Source organism: Canis lupus, chromosome 19, assembly GCF_011100685.1.
Source record: "Canis lupus familiaris isolate Mischka breed German Shepherd chromosome 19, alternate assembly UU_Cfam_GSD_1.0, whole genome shotgun sequence".
Taxonomy (NCBI): Eukaryota; Metazoa; Chordata; class Mammalia; order Carnivora; family Canidae; genus Canis; species Canis lupus.
In genome coordinates this window covers 13,020,453-13,037,252 of record NC_049240.1, presented here as the reverse complement: position 1 = coordinate 13,037,252, position 16,800 = coordinate 13,020,453, and the positions used below count along the sequence as shown (strand labels likewise).

General features: G+C 45.9%; 1 protein-coding gene across 19 annotated transcripts in view; it reads left to right on the top strand.

The window, feature by feature from the left end:
• The window catches only part of JADE1 (jade family PHD finger 1), a 63,078-nt gene that overhangs the window by 21,591 nt on the left and 24,687 nt on the right, over positions 1-16,800 (top strand). For 12 of the 19 annotated variants that reach the window (XM_038564644.1, XM_038564646.1, XM_038564661.1 and 9 more), the window contains 3 exons: positions 9,910-9,995; positions 13,385-13,542; positions 15,764-15,951. In XM_038564644.1, coding sequence (XP_038420572.1) covers positions 9,910-9,995; positions 13,385-13,542; positions 15,764-15,951 — 432 coding nt within the window. Of the gene's footprint in view, positions 1-9,909; positions 9,996-10,338; positions 10,382-13,384; positions 13,543-15,763; positions 15,952-16,800 lie in introns of all 19 variants that reach the window. The other 7 variants (XM_038564654.1, XM_038564656.1, XM_038564655.1 and 4 more) reach the window with 1 other exon arrangement.

The following is a 16,800-nucleotide window of genomic DNA, read 5'->3' as shown; positions in this document are numbered from 1 at the left end:
CTCAGACTCTTTCTGGTCTAGTGCTGCCCAATAGGATGGAAATGTTCTAATCTAATGTAATGGAGAAGATTTTGTTTAATATTTTATTTTATTTATTTATTTATTTTCAAAGATTTCTATTTATTCATGAAAGACACAGAGAGAGAGAGGCAGAGACACAGGCAGAGGGAGAAGCAGGCTCCATGCAGGGAGCCCAACGTGGGACTCAATCCCGAGTCTCCAGGATCATATCCTGGGCCAAAGGCGGCGCTAAACCACTGAGCCATCCAGGCTGCCTGATTTTGTTTAATTTTAATGAATTAAAGTGTAAATTAAAAAGTTGAATATGGTTAGTGACGACCATTTTGGACTGTGGCCTTGTCTAGTCCTTCTCAGCTAGCTATCCAGCTATCCAGGGGCTCCTAATAGCCCTAAAGGCTCTTGTATTCATCTTTTTGGGCTCCCATAACAAATACCACAGACTGGGTGGCTTAAGCAACAGATAATTTTCTTTCTCACAGTTCTGGAAGTCTCAGATCAAGATATCAGCAAGTTTGGGGTCTTCTGAGATCTTTGTCCTTGGCCTGCCTTCTTACCGTGCCCTCATGTGGTCTTCTGAGCATGTGTATTCTTGGTGTCTGTGTGTATCTAAATGTTCTCTTAAGGACATCAGTGAGATAAAATTAGGGTCAACCCTAATGACCTCATTTTTTAAAGAGGTTTTATTTATTTGAGTTGAGAGAAAGAGCACAAGCAGGGGGAAGGGGCAGAGGGAGACGCCGACTCCCCATTGGGCAGGGAGCCTGATCCCAGGACCCAAGCATCATGACCCGAGCCCAAGGCAGACAGACACTTAACCAACCAAGTCACTGAGGCGTCCCCCTGGTTACCTCAGTTTAACTTAATCACCCCTTTAAAGGCTTTTGTCCAAACGAAGTCACATTCTGATCTGAGGTACTAGGGGTCAGCCTTCAACAGAAGAATTTCAGGGGGACACAGTTAGGCTCATAATAGCCCTAGAAGACCAAATGTTTCATCTAAATAGGAGTTCCCACTCAGAACTCTTGTTAGAAAGGAAGGAGTGAGTATCCAGAGTACACCAAAATGTGTCCATCAAATGTCCCTTTAATGGTGTGACAACCATTTTCCTCTTCCTCTTAATGTATTCCTCTCCGCTGGCTTCCCTGAAGGAGGTGGAAGCAGAGCGATGAGGAGTCCTGGAGGGTTAAACGAGGTAGACCGCAAAGCTGGGTTCTAGCCTGCTCTAAGCCTGGTGTGGAAATCCCAGGGTAGTGGTGGAGGAAGGGAGTGACAGCTGTCAGCTGTCCTAGAAGGTAGGCAGCCCGCCCTTTTGTCATATAGTAGGTGCAGTATAAAGCATCTGTTGGTGCCTTACGACAGTAGGTCGGCCCAGGCCTGTCGATGGCTCAGGCCTGCCGATGCGGTGACGGTGGTAGAGGACGACAGAGGTAAACCAGCGGCTCTCGCTCAGCACCCTCGGAACGCCACAGCTTATAAAAACGCATACGTATCTGCGCCATGGGATCCCCTTTGCAGCCACAGTGAAGGCCTCTGGCACCAGCCAGCGTGTTTGTGTTGTAGCCCATCTTTCTGTGTGAGCGCGGGGTGATCTGAATGGGGTGCTTTGGGCCCTCGCAGTTGGGTGCACAGAACTGAGCCCGCTCTCAGGTGGGTCTGGGCACTTGGGAAAGGCTGCACCGCAAGGAGGGCTGGGTCTGTGCAGTGGCCACTCCCCAGCCTCTTCTCCGGCCTGCAGCCCTGACAGGATTTTGGCAGCAGTTCCCAGCCCAATGCAGAACTTGTCCAAGTGGAGGAGAGGCAGCTGCCGACGTCAGCGCGGGGCCACGCCACCGCCGCAGTCACGCCTGGGCCCTGCTGGCCTCTGGGCTGGAGTCCTTTGCTTTGTTTTCTGGCCTGATCCAGGGGAATACCAGAGTGGTATTTACAGTTGGGGCCGGATGGGTGGTTTCTGTGCCAGTGCAAGCCCTCATCCAGTTGCAGTTGGAGCTGTTGAAGCCTTTGTCCAGGTGCCCTGTGGAGGACTGGCCCCACGGCGGACGAAGTAGCATTGGGGTATTTGCTGGCTGCTTCTGTAATTGCCGGGCTCCCGGGACTGGGTGGCCCTAGTCAGTCTCTGAAGTTAATTACTGTGCCAGGGTGTGGCCCAGGGAAAAGAGCCCTTGGTTTCCTGCTTCCCAGCCCAGGATCCTGTGTCCTTAGGGGTTTTGGCAAATGTGGAAATGGGATCCACCAGCTATTGTCAGTATTTCCAAAACTTGAAGGAGATTGCATTTTTATCTTCAGTTAAGCTATAGAAGCAAATTAAAACATCAAGTGTCCTTCCTTTTGGAAGGAATTTGGATTGTTCTCTCAGGCCAATTAACAGCTCTGATCATCATCCTTATACTCTCTTCTAGTAAAAATAAGATAATTAAATATTACTTAATAAGTACTGTCCATTTGACACATTTTTTTTTCTTTTCAAAATATGGGATCTTTGGCTAGGATAAGGGAGCTGAATGTAAATGATAATTTTGGAATTTTTTGGTTGGTTTTAAATGTGCTTCTCAAAGACCCAGAGGGAAATTTTTTTAAAAAGGTTTTTTGTTTCTTCTTTTTTTCTAAACAATGAGAGAAGAGTGCTGAGATACTTGAAAGTTTTTCCTGAAGTTGTGAAGCAGGGCTTCCTTTTTTCTGCTGAATTTCCTAAATAGCAGGGCTGTGTTGACTTCCCTGTGGGAAGGCCTCGCATGTTGTTGGGAGTCTGGAACCAGGTACCTTTTGGGGTCGGGGGGGACCCTCCTTGGTGGCCTAGTTTCCACACCTGTACTGGCCCTGAAACATTTCTGTCTTCTTCAGTTATAAGCTGAGCTCTACTCCATCACCTGTGATGATGAATGAGCAGAAAAGAGTGCCGAGCTAAATTCACACCTACTAATTTTGCATTTGGTAATTCAGGTTGATGAGTGGTAAACATAAAGTTACATGAGGACTTTTTTTTTTTTTTTTTTTTTTGGTGCTCTCCAGCTTACAGATAAACAATGAAGAGAGACCAAAATTTTAGTGTATGGAACATACTTCTGCCTTGTACCTCTTCGTGTCTCACCGCATTTAATGAGTTCCCTTAAATTTTTTGATGATTTACCTTCGTTTTCTTAATTTGATTGGCTGTGCTTGGTTACCTTCATGAAAGTCTTTGGTGATTTCTCTTTTGCATGAAGGTTAACTCTGCTTCCACTTCTATTCCTATTTGACTATACTTTTATTTTATTCTTTTCTCCCATCAGTTGCTTCTTGTGACACTAATGGATTGTATAAGCATTCTTGAAATGTAGGGATTTTGGTTTAAATATTGCAGAATGTGTACTGAACCCATGTGTCCTCAAGTCACACAGATGGCTTTGTCCCTTTTCAAACCCGACTTGTGGCTTGGCTTTGACGTTGATAGGCAGAGCAAGCATCCTCTTGGGCTTGAGCAATTAGCACAAAATGATCTAGTCCCATGGCCTAATCTGTAGCCATTGGACTTGGACGTTGGCAGGAGGACTGGGTAACTGTGAAACACTTGTGTGTCCGTTGGTTGAAAGCCCAAGTATATTTATGTTGAAACATTCCTGAGCCAGTTTTTTAAATCTATATGTTAAGCTTTTGTATTTTGGAATGTGGAAGCAACTTGGACCATGGAGCTAAGTTATGCTGGGGATAGATGAGGTGTAGGGTCAGCCCTTGATAGAAACAGCAGTTACATTAGAATTTTGTCTTCTTTCTTGCAGTTAAAGCAAATAGCTAATAACTACATTAAATTTGCTTACTTTCCAGTGAGAATTTCCACAGGACTGCTTGCTTTTTGTACAGGGCTGTCCCTAGCTTTCCAGTAATGCATAAGGTGTGTTTCAGGTCTGTGCAGTTTTGTGATATGAGCTGATCTGCTGGACTTGATACTCGTTGCTCCTAAGTGCCTTACTTTGTTAAGCTGGTTTAACACTCCTAAAGACACCAGCATGTTACTTGGTGTCTAGAAGCAGTTTTGGAGTCCTAGGAGATTGGGTATTTGGTCATTGGTGAGGTTCTCTCACAGTTAACATTTTGTGGTGGTGTGAACACCAGACCATTTCAATTTCTGAACCCTACATGTGCTCCACAACCTGGCTTATCACACACATGAGTTACTACCAGTGGAGTGTGTGCAGTGTGTATTAGATTTACTCTTGAGGTTTTTCCTTATTTTAGATCTAGGGCAAGAAACATGGCTATTTTTAATTTTAAAGGAGAGTGTTTGAGATACCTGCCTACTAGGACCTGAAAGCAGGGTTCAGAATGCTCTGTGCATGAACGGGAGCCATGCTCATGATGCTGTGCTCTATGAGCCTTTTATAAATTTATTGTCACACAACAAAATTCTGTTTCGGCGGGAGTTTGAGGATATTAAAACAGGTACTGGGACGCCTGGGTGGCTCAGCGGTTAAGTGCCGCCTTCAGCCCAGGGCGTGATCCTGGAGTCCTGGGATCCAGTCCCACTTAGGGCTCCATGCATAGAGCCTGCTTCTCCCTCTGCCTGTGTCTCTGTCTGTCTCTCTGTGTGTCTCTCATGAATTATTTATTCAATCTTCAAAAAAAAAATAAAACAAGATGTTTTCTCTATTCTGAATTTTCAGTGTTTAATTAGAGAATTGTTCTTAAACGGTGTATGTGTTCAGAATTTTTTTTTAAAGATTTTTATTTATTTATTCATAGACACAGAGAGAGGCAGAGACACAGGGAGAGGGAGAAGCAGGCTCCATGCAGAGAGCTCAATGTGGGACTTGATCCCGGGACTCCAGGATCACACCCCAGGCTGCAGGCGGCGCCAAACCGCTGCGCCACCAGGGCTGCCCGTGTGTTCAGAATTTTTAAATTCACTTAAACTTGTCACTAGAGTGGACTTTACATAATCCTATCTTGTGTATGGGCAGTAAAGTAGTTTTAGACATCATTGCCAAATTTTTAAAGTTCCCAACTCCTCTCCTGAAAGCAACAAGAAAATAAAGAATTTTACTTGTCATATTCTTAGTTTAGTTTGCCATTAAATGTTAACATTCTGAAAACAAACAAAATGCAGCACCAGGCAAGTGTAATCTTAGCGCGTGGGCTTTAAGTGGCTAGTGTATTGCTGTAGCATAAATCACTATCTCTGGGTCCTCATGGTATTTTAAAACTCTTCAGTTCTGGTTTTAATTTTTGTTTGTTTACACCCAACATACTTCAAAAAAAAGTTTTGGAAAAAACGACTTTTTATTTAATTAAAAGAGGAAGCAAATTATTTTGTTTGGATAATATTCTGAGAGTGTCTTGACCACTTGGGAGGTTCCCCGGAAAAGCGTGATTGTAGGGAGAATTGATTATATAATACTGCCAGGACTTCAGTCTGTTGCTGGTAGACTGTGAATATTTCTGAATATTTCTGCAGATGTCGGTGCATTCCTGTCAGGAGGCAGTGTGGCCCCAACAAGCTGTCTTTAAATGCATTACTGCTTTATTTTCCATGACCTCATTTTCCCTATAGTTCAAAACCGTATCTTTTTTTTTTTTTTTTTAAGATTTTATTTATTTATGATAGTCACAGAGAGAGAGAGAGGGGCAGAGACACAGGCAGAGGGAGAAGCAGGCTCCATGCACCGGGAGCCTGACGTGGGATTCGATCCCGGGTCTCCAGGATCGCGCCCTGGGCCAAAGGCAGGTGCCAAACCGCTGCGCCACCCAGGGATCCCTTTTTTTTTTTAAACCTATATTGGAGGGGTGCCCAGGTGGCTCAGTCGATCTAGCATCAGATCATGATCTCAGGGTTGATATCTAGCCCCTCAGGACTCTGCACTCAGTGGGGAGTCTGCTTGAAGTCCCCTCACCTTTGTGCTTTGCTTATGCTCACTTTCTCTCTCTAAAATAAATAAGTACATCTTTAAAACCAAAACCAAACCTATCTTCAAATAAGTAAAATGGGTATATTCTTGGTGCCTGCACCTTCAGTTCTTGAGTTACAGTGGTGGTGACTCTTGGTGAGCATGACTGTCCTCCGCAACACTATATTTTTTTCCACCTGAATTTTTTTTTTTTTTTTTTTTTTTTTTTTTGGGAAACCGGCTGTGTGCACAGTACCAACTTAGGTCTGCTGGATGTTGTAGTCATCAGTGCCTTAGCACCTGATAGCTCGTGACATAGTTCTTGGAAGCAAGTAAACCAGGGAGAGGAGATCACCAGCAACAAATATCTGCTGTTGGATGTGGAAGGATCCTCTGAGTCTCTGTCCGGATTCTCACCTAGTTCAGCAAAGTCTAGGTTTTATACAAGTTACTTGTGTGAAGTAAGATGGAGCATTATCTTTTCCTTTACTGTTAATGGGTGGTAGGAAACCATCACTTGCTTTCTGCATATATTTCAGGTGTACAGTTTGATAACATTTTGCAGTGTTTATACCCATGAAATCCTAACACTCAAGATAATCCTTCCCTCTTTTCCCTAGTCCACCTCTGATCTACTTTGTCACTATAGATTAGTTTATATCTTCCAGAGTTTTATATAAATGGGATAATGTAATATATGCTTTTTTTTGTCTGGCTTCTTTCATTCCAACATGGTGCCTATCAATAGCTCATTCTTTCTCTTCTTTATTGCTGGGTAGTACTCCACTGTATGGATATAGCACAATTTGGGTAGTAAATTGTATGGATATCATCAAATGATTACTCGTGCAGTTTGCGGATATTTGGGTGATTACTGGCTTTTGGCTTTTACGAACATCTCTTTTGTCAGTGATAAATTTTGCCTTTTTGCCCAGTCTTTCCCTTTCTGTAAAGTGAGTTTAATAGATTACTGTTTCTCTCCTTCCTTTTGCATTAAATTAGAAGGAAGAGGAATAGACTACTTTTGAGTGGACCAGCATCCAGTATTGGATAATACTGTCAGATACCAAATTTGTAGCATCTTTAGTTACCTGGTTTTATTTATTTTTAAAGTATTTTATTTATTTATTCATGAGAGACACAGAGAGAGAGGCAGAGACACAGGCAGAGGGAGAAGCAGGCTCCATGCAGGGAGCCTGATGTGGGACTCGATCCCGGGACTCCAGGATCACACCCTGGGCCGAAGGCAGGCGCCAAACCACTGAGCCATCCAGGGATCCCCTGTAGGGATTACTTAAATAAAACTTTAAAAAATTAGCAAATTTGTTGTTTGTTTTAACTCTGATAGTATTTTGACTATAGAGACTCCCCTCCCCTTACTCTTACCTTGTTTTGTTTTTTTTTTGTTTTTTTAAATATTTTATTTATTTATTCATGAGAGACACAGAGAGAGAGGCAGAGACACAGGCAGAGGAAGAAGCAGGCTCAATGCAGGGAGCCCGATGTGGGACTCAATCCTGGGACTCCAGGTTCACGCCCTGGGCCAAAGGCAGGCACTAAACTTTTGAGCCACCCAGGGATCCCGATTATCTGGTTTTATAACCCTTTTCATAGTAATTGAAGGAAAGGGGCCATGCCTTTTGCCCCATATCTTCTTTTCCCTCTATGAACCAACCCTTGGGCATCCTTCTGGAGTTGCTTGTGCTCTTGTGTCTCTTCTCTAAGTCTCACCAGAGGATGGCCAGCAGGACCAGAGGGTGAAAAGAGGTCTGTCTGAAGACATGAACTACCTGCCTTCCCTTTCCAGGTTCCTGACTTCAGCTTCTCTCTTTTCCTTTTGACCACTGATGACCAATTTTGGGACTTCTGCAAGTTGGGTTTGCACCCTTGTGTACCCAGAATATTTTTTCCATTGTGGGACTGAGACATTCTTAAGTCATTGGAGTTTAAAGAGACATACCTACTAGATTTTATTATTTATTTATTAGAGAGAGAGAGAGGCAGGCAGAGACCTAGGCAGAGGGAAAAGCCGGCTCCACACAGGAAGCCCAATGCGGACTAGATCCCGGGACCCTGGGATCACTACCTGAGCAAACGGCAGACGCCCAACCGCTGGGCCACCCAGGTGTCCCTTCAAGGAGAATTTTCTAAAATATTTATTGAATAGTATAATAGAGTCACTGTAGGAAATCTAATTTTGCTAACCTAACAGCAGTCAGTTAACCCAGTAACAGCCTTCAGAACTGGTGATCGAGGTTAGTCTTCCCTGTGAGAGAGGAGCTTGGAAATCTCCTTTAGTCTCGGTCATTGCAAATCTGATGATAGGCTTATGTGCAGAACCTATTTCCTAATGTCTTCAAGGTCTTAAGGGCGTGTTGATTCTGTGTCCCTTGTCAAGCTTCCTGTTGGAGTGGCTAATAATTTTACTGGTAGAATGGCAGTTCCCTCAGGTTTGGACTTTTATTTTGCAGAGGTTTGTTAATTTCTGGGAAGCAGTACAGTATGTATTCTGGGTAGAGGTGAGTAATTATAAAGTCCCACACCCAGTGGGGGCGGTTGTGCCGGCTATTTCAGCTCTCTGGTGCTGGTATGGTACCCACAAATTGGAGGCCACTACAGATGACCAATAAAACAAGTGACAGGAGGCAGAGGTGGAGGTGGAGAGACAAGAGGTTGGGATTTTGAGGTGTTGGGTAGTTGCACTGAATATAACTTGGCCATTGATTGGATGTAGCCTGAGTGAGGAGAGTCTAGGATGCTAGACATCCTAGATTACTGAATTCTAGTAGAAATGGTACTGGTAGTCCTCAAAGTAGAAATAGAAGAGGCTTAACAGGTTTGGGTGTAAGATGTTGAGGCCAGTTTTTATTGTTCTGAGTTGATCCATCTAAGGAACCCTGAACTTAATGTCTTTAAATGTGACAGTGGACGTAGTGCTCGGCAGGGAGGTGAGTGTGGGGATCTCCTGGGCACACTGGTAATACTTGAGAGGACAGGGATGAATGGTCCCTGGGGACAGCACTTGGAGCAAGAGGGAGAAACACTGAGGTTTACAGGATGCATGGAAGACGAAGAACCACAAAGTAGTCACCAGGAAGGAGAATTGGCACCCAGGCTGAGAGAGCATCTCAAGCAGGATGGAGTTGGTGCTGCAGAGAGGTCTTAGGCCTGAGAGGAGCTCAGACATGGTGGCAATTAAGAGACACGGGTGTCCTGGTAGGGCCTCCAGATTCTGGGGCTGGCCAGCGAAAGGCTGGATAACAGAGCATTAGTTACTTGACTTATGGAAGAAAGGCACAGAAAAGAGCCCATTGGCATTTTCTTGGGAAAGGGGTGTAGGCAATTTTAAAAGTTATTGGGCCATAGCACTTAGTCTACTGTAGTCTGAGCTGCTCTATTTTTGTTTTGTTTTTTTTTTTTTCCCCTTAGGTTTTGGGGGGTGGCATTATGATTTAACATAATGATCTAGCATTTAGAAATGTTACTGAAAACTCAGTCAAATGTTTTTCAAATCATATCTACCAATGTGACACTTTGAACCTCTTAAGAAGTGCAGACTTACAGATGAAGGCCCCACATGCATGACGCTCTTAAAAGGCCTCTCCTCCTGTGTGCCGTACCTGGGCTGCATAGCGAGGACCCAGGGATTTTGTTAGGTCTGCTCTGGAAAGTGAGTGGCTTAAGTAAGTACTGGGAGTGGAGGAGCATCACAGCTTGGGATGCCATGGGAGGTGCTGAGATGAGCCTTGCTGAATTTGGTTTAAAAACCAACCAACCAACCCTGTGGGGGCGCCTGGGTGGCTCAGTTGGTTGTCTTCCCTGGGCTCAGGTTGTGATCCTGGGACCCTGGGCTCCTTGCTCCACAGCAAGTCTGCTTCTCGCCACCTCCCCTCCCCCACCCCTGCTCCTGCTGGCGCCTGGGTGCGCTCTCTTTCTCTAATAAATAAAATCTTAAAAAAAAAGAAACCCACAACTATGTGAACAACAGTGATTCGTGTACTTTTAATTGTTCTCTCTGGATATTTGTCTTTAGGCCTCTCGACTACTTGGTCACAAAATTCCCGATCCCAGCACAGGAGAGGTTCGTGCTCCAGACATGAAGATCGAAAACCTTCAGAGGTATTTCCTGAATGATGGTGTGACTGTGCATGTCCTGCCCGTGTGCATGAGTACATAAGATTGGCACACACCTGGTTGGTTGATATCGATGTCTCTCTGCAGTCACGAGAAAGTTATCTAACTTCTTCGTGCTTAGTTTAAATTTGTAAGATGGGGATGACACAGGTGTGTTTGCCTCCTCAGATTCTTGTGAGGATTGAGTGGGTTAATACACAGACATTAATACAAACTAAGCACTTACAGAGTGCTCAGTAGTAAATGTTAGCTATTATTATTAATTATATTCTTTTTTTCCTTTTCTGTTTCATCTTCGCTGGCTCCCAACAACTTTTCCTCTGGCCAGGAGATCAGCGGGTTCGGCTGCTGCCGGTCACTGCCAGCCTCAAGTTAGTTTTGGCCATGAATTTGTGGCTTATTTGGCAACAACCCATTGTAATTCTGGGAGTTTTGTTTTGGCAATTACGTTTAAGGCTTTTTTCCCCTCCTTTTTCAATTTGTTTCTCATCTTCTATTTCCCTGCTCCCCCACATTTTGTTACCTACCTACCTACCTACCTATTATCTATTGTCTCTTTATTTAAAATTGCTTTTAGGTGCATACCTCTGCTGGCCTTTGTTGATTAGGGGCCTCTACCAGTCCTGAGCTACATTATCTTTGACAACCTTTGCCAGGCTCTCAGGATTTTATTTTATTTTATTTATTTTATTTTATTTTATTTTATTTTATTTTATTTTATTTTATTTTATTTTATTTTATTTTATTTTATTTTATTTATTTTATTATTTTATTTTTATTATTTTATTTTTTTAAAGATTTTGTTTATTTATTCATAGAGACACACAGAGAGAGAGAGAGAGAGAGAGAGAGAGAGAGAGAGAGAGAGAGAGAGGCAGAGACCCAGGCAGAGGGAGAAGCAGGCCCCCTACAGGAAGCCTGACCTGGGACTCGATCCCAGGTCTCCAGGATCACACCCCAGGCTGCAGGCGGCGCTAAACTGCCGTACCACCGGGGCTGCCCTCAGGATTTTAAATGATTGCAGAAAGGGCATTTTAGTTGATCACTTTTCAGGTGGGCAGGTTGCGGGAGGAGAGCCTTTGGTTCAGCCCTTTGGCTTGTGCTGCCTCTTTAACGGGATGGCTTCAGAGACCACCTCTTCCTGTAGCTGCAGAGCACAGGCCTGCATTCATTCTACCAGGTATTTTTTTCCCTGAGTGTAATGGGGATTGCTGGGTGATACTTTGTGGGGGTATGGGGGACTTCTGGGTTGGGGAATAACATTCCCCATGAGGAAGCGTAGTATATATATCCTTTAAAATCAGAAAACCATCCCAGGAGACACTTGGACATTAGCTCAAACCTTCATGGGAAGGTGGCCATATTTTTGCCTTTAGGTTTCCAGGCCTTTGTCATTTCGGAACCTGCAGGGCCTCCCTCCTTTTCTGTGCTGAGCGGCTCTGCCTGTCTTTGTTGCTTTAATTGTCCGTGCTGCCTCCCCAACCAGTGTTCTCCTGTTGACAGTGCACTTGTCTTACTTCAGGACAAGAGTACAGGGGGATTGGAGTAGGAACAGTTGGCGCCCGAGGAGGGCTGAGCAGCACCATGGCGCCAGCCTTGGCCCTCACCCAGAGGCTGATTGGTTTCTGATTTTTTTTCCCCTAAAGTTCTCTGAGTTTAGCTCCTAGTTCAGACTACTTTATATGTAGGTTAGCATTAATGTCAAATTCTCCCGGGGGCCAGGAAGTTCATCTAGGGCATCTGCTTCAGCTCTTGACCATCCTCCCCTGAGTCTTAGTAAAGGAATGGTGGGCTGCCTTTTCTCCTCTTGTTGCTTCAGTTTGATTTTCCTTCTTTGGCATACTCCTTTTTTTTTATTTTTATTTTTATTTTTACATATAAGACTTAGTTGAAATGTGTTTTTTAACTGATTTGCTTCCTGAAGGTATAGACCTGTGAATTTTTTTTTTTTTTTTTTTTTTGCTTTAAAGAACTTTTCTCCCTGGGGGTGAGGAGGGCATGGGTGATCCAGGTCCTGGGCAGCTGGGCTGGGCGCCTGCTTCAGTGGGCTCAGTGCTGTGAGGGAGCCTGATCGTACTTGTGCTTTTGTGGATGGTGCACAGCCAGGGTACTGCTTGTTACCAGGACTTGAGAAACCAGGAGTGGCAGACTGGGAAAAATCAGCATTGAAAAGTGGCAGGCCAGAGAAATGGCCTTTTTATTCAGACACTGCCTCAGACTTTCTTATGGTGAAGTTTATTAAAGTGATCACCAGTCTGAAAAGCCAGCAGGAAAAACAAATATGGACCTATTAGCAGGCATATAATGTGAACTGTGCTTCACAGCTTAAGAAAGAACTCCCTGTCCTAAGAAGAGAGAGTTCAGCATTGTGACTTGTGTAAACAGAGAGCGCAGCTTACAGATGCAGGTGTGCTTCGTGCCAAATACAACTTGGGGCCAGCGCTAATGCCAGGGTCAGAGCTTCCTTGTGTAGCCCTGAGACCCTGGTGGCCCGAGGACGAGGCCCCGCTGGCAGGCAGTGCCGTGCTCCTGTCCTGCCCCAGTCGGCGGGAGCAGCCATGCGAGGCCGCCTTTGGCTGGTCTCCTCTCCGCCCTGACGAGGGGCGAGGAGCTCCCTCAGGACAGGGGTACTTTGAGTTTTGTGGGTCTGTTTTTGGCAGGGAGAGACGAGGGTAAAGTAGCTTGCTTCCTTCTTTCTTTTTCTCTCCTTCCCTCCTCTCCTTTCCCCACAAACACTGCTTCCCTTACAGAGGTTAATGCTGGGGAAAGGTGTGTAAACATGTTCTTTACGAGCCCCTTTTTTGACTTGACCCCATTGGTCTGTCCTTGCTTCTTTCCCATATTTGTCCAGCCTGTACTTCTGCGTGGCACCTGCCAACCAGGACCCGACTCCCCAAATACCTTGCCATGAGCCCTGGAGCCCTGGGAGGCAAGAGCTGGGTGGTGGCAGTCTGAGTATAGAAGAGGAGGCCCTGGTAGTTCTGGGTTTTGGCTTGAAGTTGTTAAATGGTTAGTGGAGTTTCATTTCTTAAAACATTTACCAAGAGAGCACCCTCGAGGGAAATACCAGCAGCCCTCTTTTGAATTGGGAGCTCATAGAATTTCAGGGGAAGAGACTGAGGTTTCATTGCTGCTGTCAGACATGCTGCCGGCTTGTGGAGTTGAAGTGAGGGGGTAGCGTGAGCCATTGGCACCTCCACGCCTGAGAGGCCAAGGGCGTGGCAGGCTGAGGGGTTCCTGTAATAGGTCGGCCTCGGGCTCTGCTGATACAGTGACCTTGTTACACGGCAGCTCCATGGTGACCCTGCAGCTGCCAGCACTCTGAAGAAGAATGCAAATATCAAATGTCAGTGACCCTGTCTCTCCCTCTCCAGGTGTTTAGGACGGACCTGATCACTGCTATGAAGCTGCATGACTCTTATCAGCTGAACCCAGATGAGTACTATGTGTTGGCAGATCCCTGGAGACAGGAGTGGGAGAAAGGGGTCCAGGTGCCAGTGAGCCCTGGGACCATCCCTCAGCCGGTGGCCAGGTACACGTGCCAGTCCCCACCTGCCATCGCCTTTCTGCCCTGACAGCCGCTGCCTGAGAAGAGCAATTTGACTTAGCAGTGAAGTAATACAAGACCCCAAGTGGTCTGAAATGTGTAGAAAGACACTCTAGGTCCATAGGGTAGTGATTTGGAGGGCCATGGTCCTCCAAACTTAATATTCCAGCCATCTTGGGAAGGTGCTGCTCTCTTTAGAGAGTCGGGCAAATTCTAGAACACTGTGGGAGATGACTGGTGGGGGAGGGAAATTTGGATGTTTACACAACTTCTTTTTTTCCCCCATCCCCACCCCCAATTCCTGTTCACTGTGGAGAGCAAGGGTGGGAAATATCAGAAAGGGAGACAGAACATGAGAGACTCCTAACTCTGGGAAAAGAACTAGGGGGGGTGGAAGGGGAGGAGGGCGGGGGGTGGGGGTGACTGGGTGGCTGGCACTGAGGGGGGCACTTGACGGGATGAGCACTGGGTGTTATTCTGTATGTTGGCAAATTGAACACCAATAAAAAATAAATTTATTATTAAAAAAATTAAATTAATCCCCTAAAACAAGTAAAAAAAAATCCATCACTGTTCACCTAGCAAGGGTGGCTTCTCCGGTGTTGTAGGGCTGGGCTGGGCTCCACCTCTGGAGTAAGGCAAATGTGAGGTGGCCTGCCAGGTCACGGTTATGTGGAAGGCAAGCTTAAGAGGAGCAGTGTATTTGATGAGTTCTCCTATGGATGGACTTTGCCCAGTTGCTCTTGCCGGGCTTTCTTTGAATTTACTTAGGAAGCACCTTTCCCCTTAAGGGTCTTTTGGGTGCTGGTCCTTGATGATTTACCTCCGCGTGGAACTGAGGCCAGTTTGCTTATTTCTTCGTTGTGTTGCCCAGCTGACCTGGAGGGCTCTTCACAGGGAGAGCAGATTCGGGGTCTCTACGCTCATCTAGTGCCTGGCATCTCTGCTGTGCATCAGTCAGCTGCCTCCTTTGTGAACTGGACTCTTTTACCATTGCCGGTTATTGTTTGGGGGTTTCTGATAAACGTCTGCATAGATGTGTGGGCTTAAATGACCAGTCCAGATTTCTGGCTGGTGGGGTGGAATGTTTAACTGGGCTTTGCAGGATAAACACCATGTTTGCCTTAGAATCTACATCTGGGGCACAACACCAACTGTTTCAGCTTTGGCAGTCCCCATCCAGGAATTACTCGCTGAATCATTTTTTTATTTGGGAACTCGGCACAAGAGCAGTAAATGTGATACAGCTTCCGGAGTTTCTAGGTAGCTAAAACCCTGCTCTTGGTTGAGTATGGGAGAAATAACTCCCTGTGTTTTGCCTATTTCAGTGTTATGTAGATAAGATCACTCTGGTGCTTACATGGTGGTTGAAAATACTGGCACTCTTTGGACCACTTGTTGCTGCTAACATGAACTGCTGAACGTGGCGATGAGGCAGGAACTGTGGATGCGGGGGTGCTGTGATACCGGACCTTTGTCTTTAGGGAGAAGGCCCTTCATTCCAAGTTGGGAGTGATTTGATCTTGTGTGTGGTCATTTCTTCTGAGTAGGGTGTGGTGGAAGGCATCAGTGTTAACAGGTTTGGAGAGGGTGGCAGTGTAAGGAGAGGAGGGAACTTGTGTCCCTGTCCTGGGATCCTAAGTGTATGTTGGGAGAGTCCCCTCCTTGGCTAGGCCTCTCGGGGTCTTGGACTGCTTAGTAATGGACGAGGCCCACTTTTATTTCTAAGATTAGTGATGATGGGTTTGTCCCCTTGGTTGCCCAGCGTTCTGCTGGGCATTGTCCTGCCCTGGTGGCTGCTCTTGGCCTCCGTGTTCTTGAGAGCCTAGTGCTAGACCTTCAGGTGGTCAGGCTGGATGGGTACAAAGTGATGTAGTCATTAGCTTTTGAAACTTGGGAGGTTAGTGTTTTGCTGTTGTGGCTAGGCCAGAGCAACTGCTGTCCTAAATCAAGGCTGGTCATGCAGTATCCTGGGAAGCCAATTGGAAAAAGCTGGTTTTAAGGACTCCTCGGTGTTTTCACTGGTCTGTCTTTCCATTTTGGGGTCCTTCATGAATCCTACTTAGTTTTACTAGCAGTGGCATTAGGGTTTTTAAGCCTGTTCATCTGGTGATAGCCTGGGATTTAGGGCATTGGAAAGTGGAAGCACGTTTTGGGCCATGTGGCAGGAAGGGTAACCTGGCTGCTTTGTTTTCTTGTTAACTAGGGTCGTGTCTGAAGAGAAATCCCTCATGTTCATCAGGCCCAAGAAATACATTGTCTCGCCGGGCTCTGAGCCTCCAGAGTTGGGCTATGTTGACATCCGGACGCTGGCTGACAGTGTGTGTCGTTACGACCTCAACGACATGGATGCTGCGTGGCTGGAGCTGACGAATGAGGAATTTAAGGAGATGGGTGAGAGACCATGGGTTATATTTTATTAATAATGAGAGACCTTGGGTTATATTGTTTTATTAATGAGGGATGAACAGAGAAGAATTTCAGGCATATGAGTGAGTAGTAGAAGCTCCTCCTTGCCTGGTGAAGCCAGCTCCATCAGAGCTTCAGTCTCAGAGTCCTGTGGTCTTTTTCAGAGGTCAGCTTGTCTGGCTCTGGCACCCGTGTTCAGAGGGACTCTGTGAGTGGCTTGTAGAGGGAGCAGTGGGATTGAAGAAAGACCTTTCCAAAGGCATGGGAGCAGGATACCCCGTCTCTGCCCCCACCTGCCCCTTTTGCATGCTCCCCTCAAGGGAACTAAAGCCCAGAGATATGAAGTGACTTCTCCAAGATGACAGGAGGGTCGTCTGGTCCGCACGGTTTTGTGCTCTGGTGGTGTTTTCCTGCAGTGCTGTTCAGATCCTTTCTCACTTGTGGCCTGTAACTCACAGGAAACTGCACTCCAGCCAAGTTCACCGTTTTCTTATAAACCTCTTATTTTCACCTCTGTGATTCCCTGAAGTCCTGCTCTAAACCTGGAGTGCTTTTCCCTTTTTTTACCTGTTCACCTCTGTCTTGGCTTTCTCCCCGTGCACCCCCCGCCCCCCCCCATTCCACCCATCATATGGTCTATTTTCTGTGTGTTACGGCTTTTGGCTTCTCGGTATATCTATAGCTTGGAGCTTCTGTACCTCATTTTGCTTGTGCCTCCTGGTGTCAAGACCAGGATGGCACACAGGTTTCATCTCAGGATTGCTGAGTGCTGCCTGAGGTGTCCTGATGAGCAGGACCACTGAGGTCAAGTCTGGGCTTGGAGTGACAGATTGT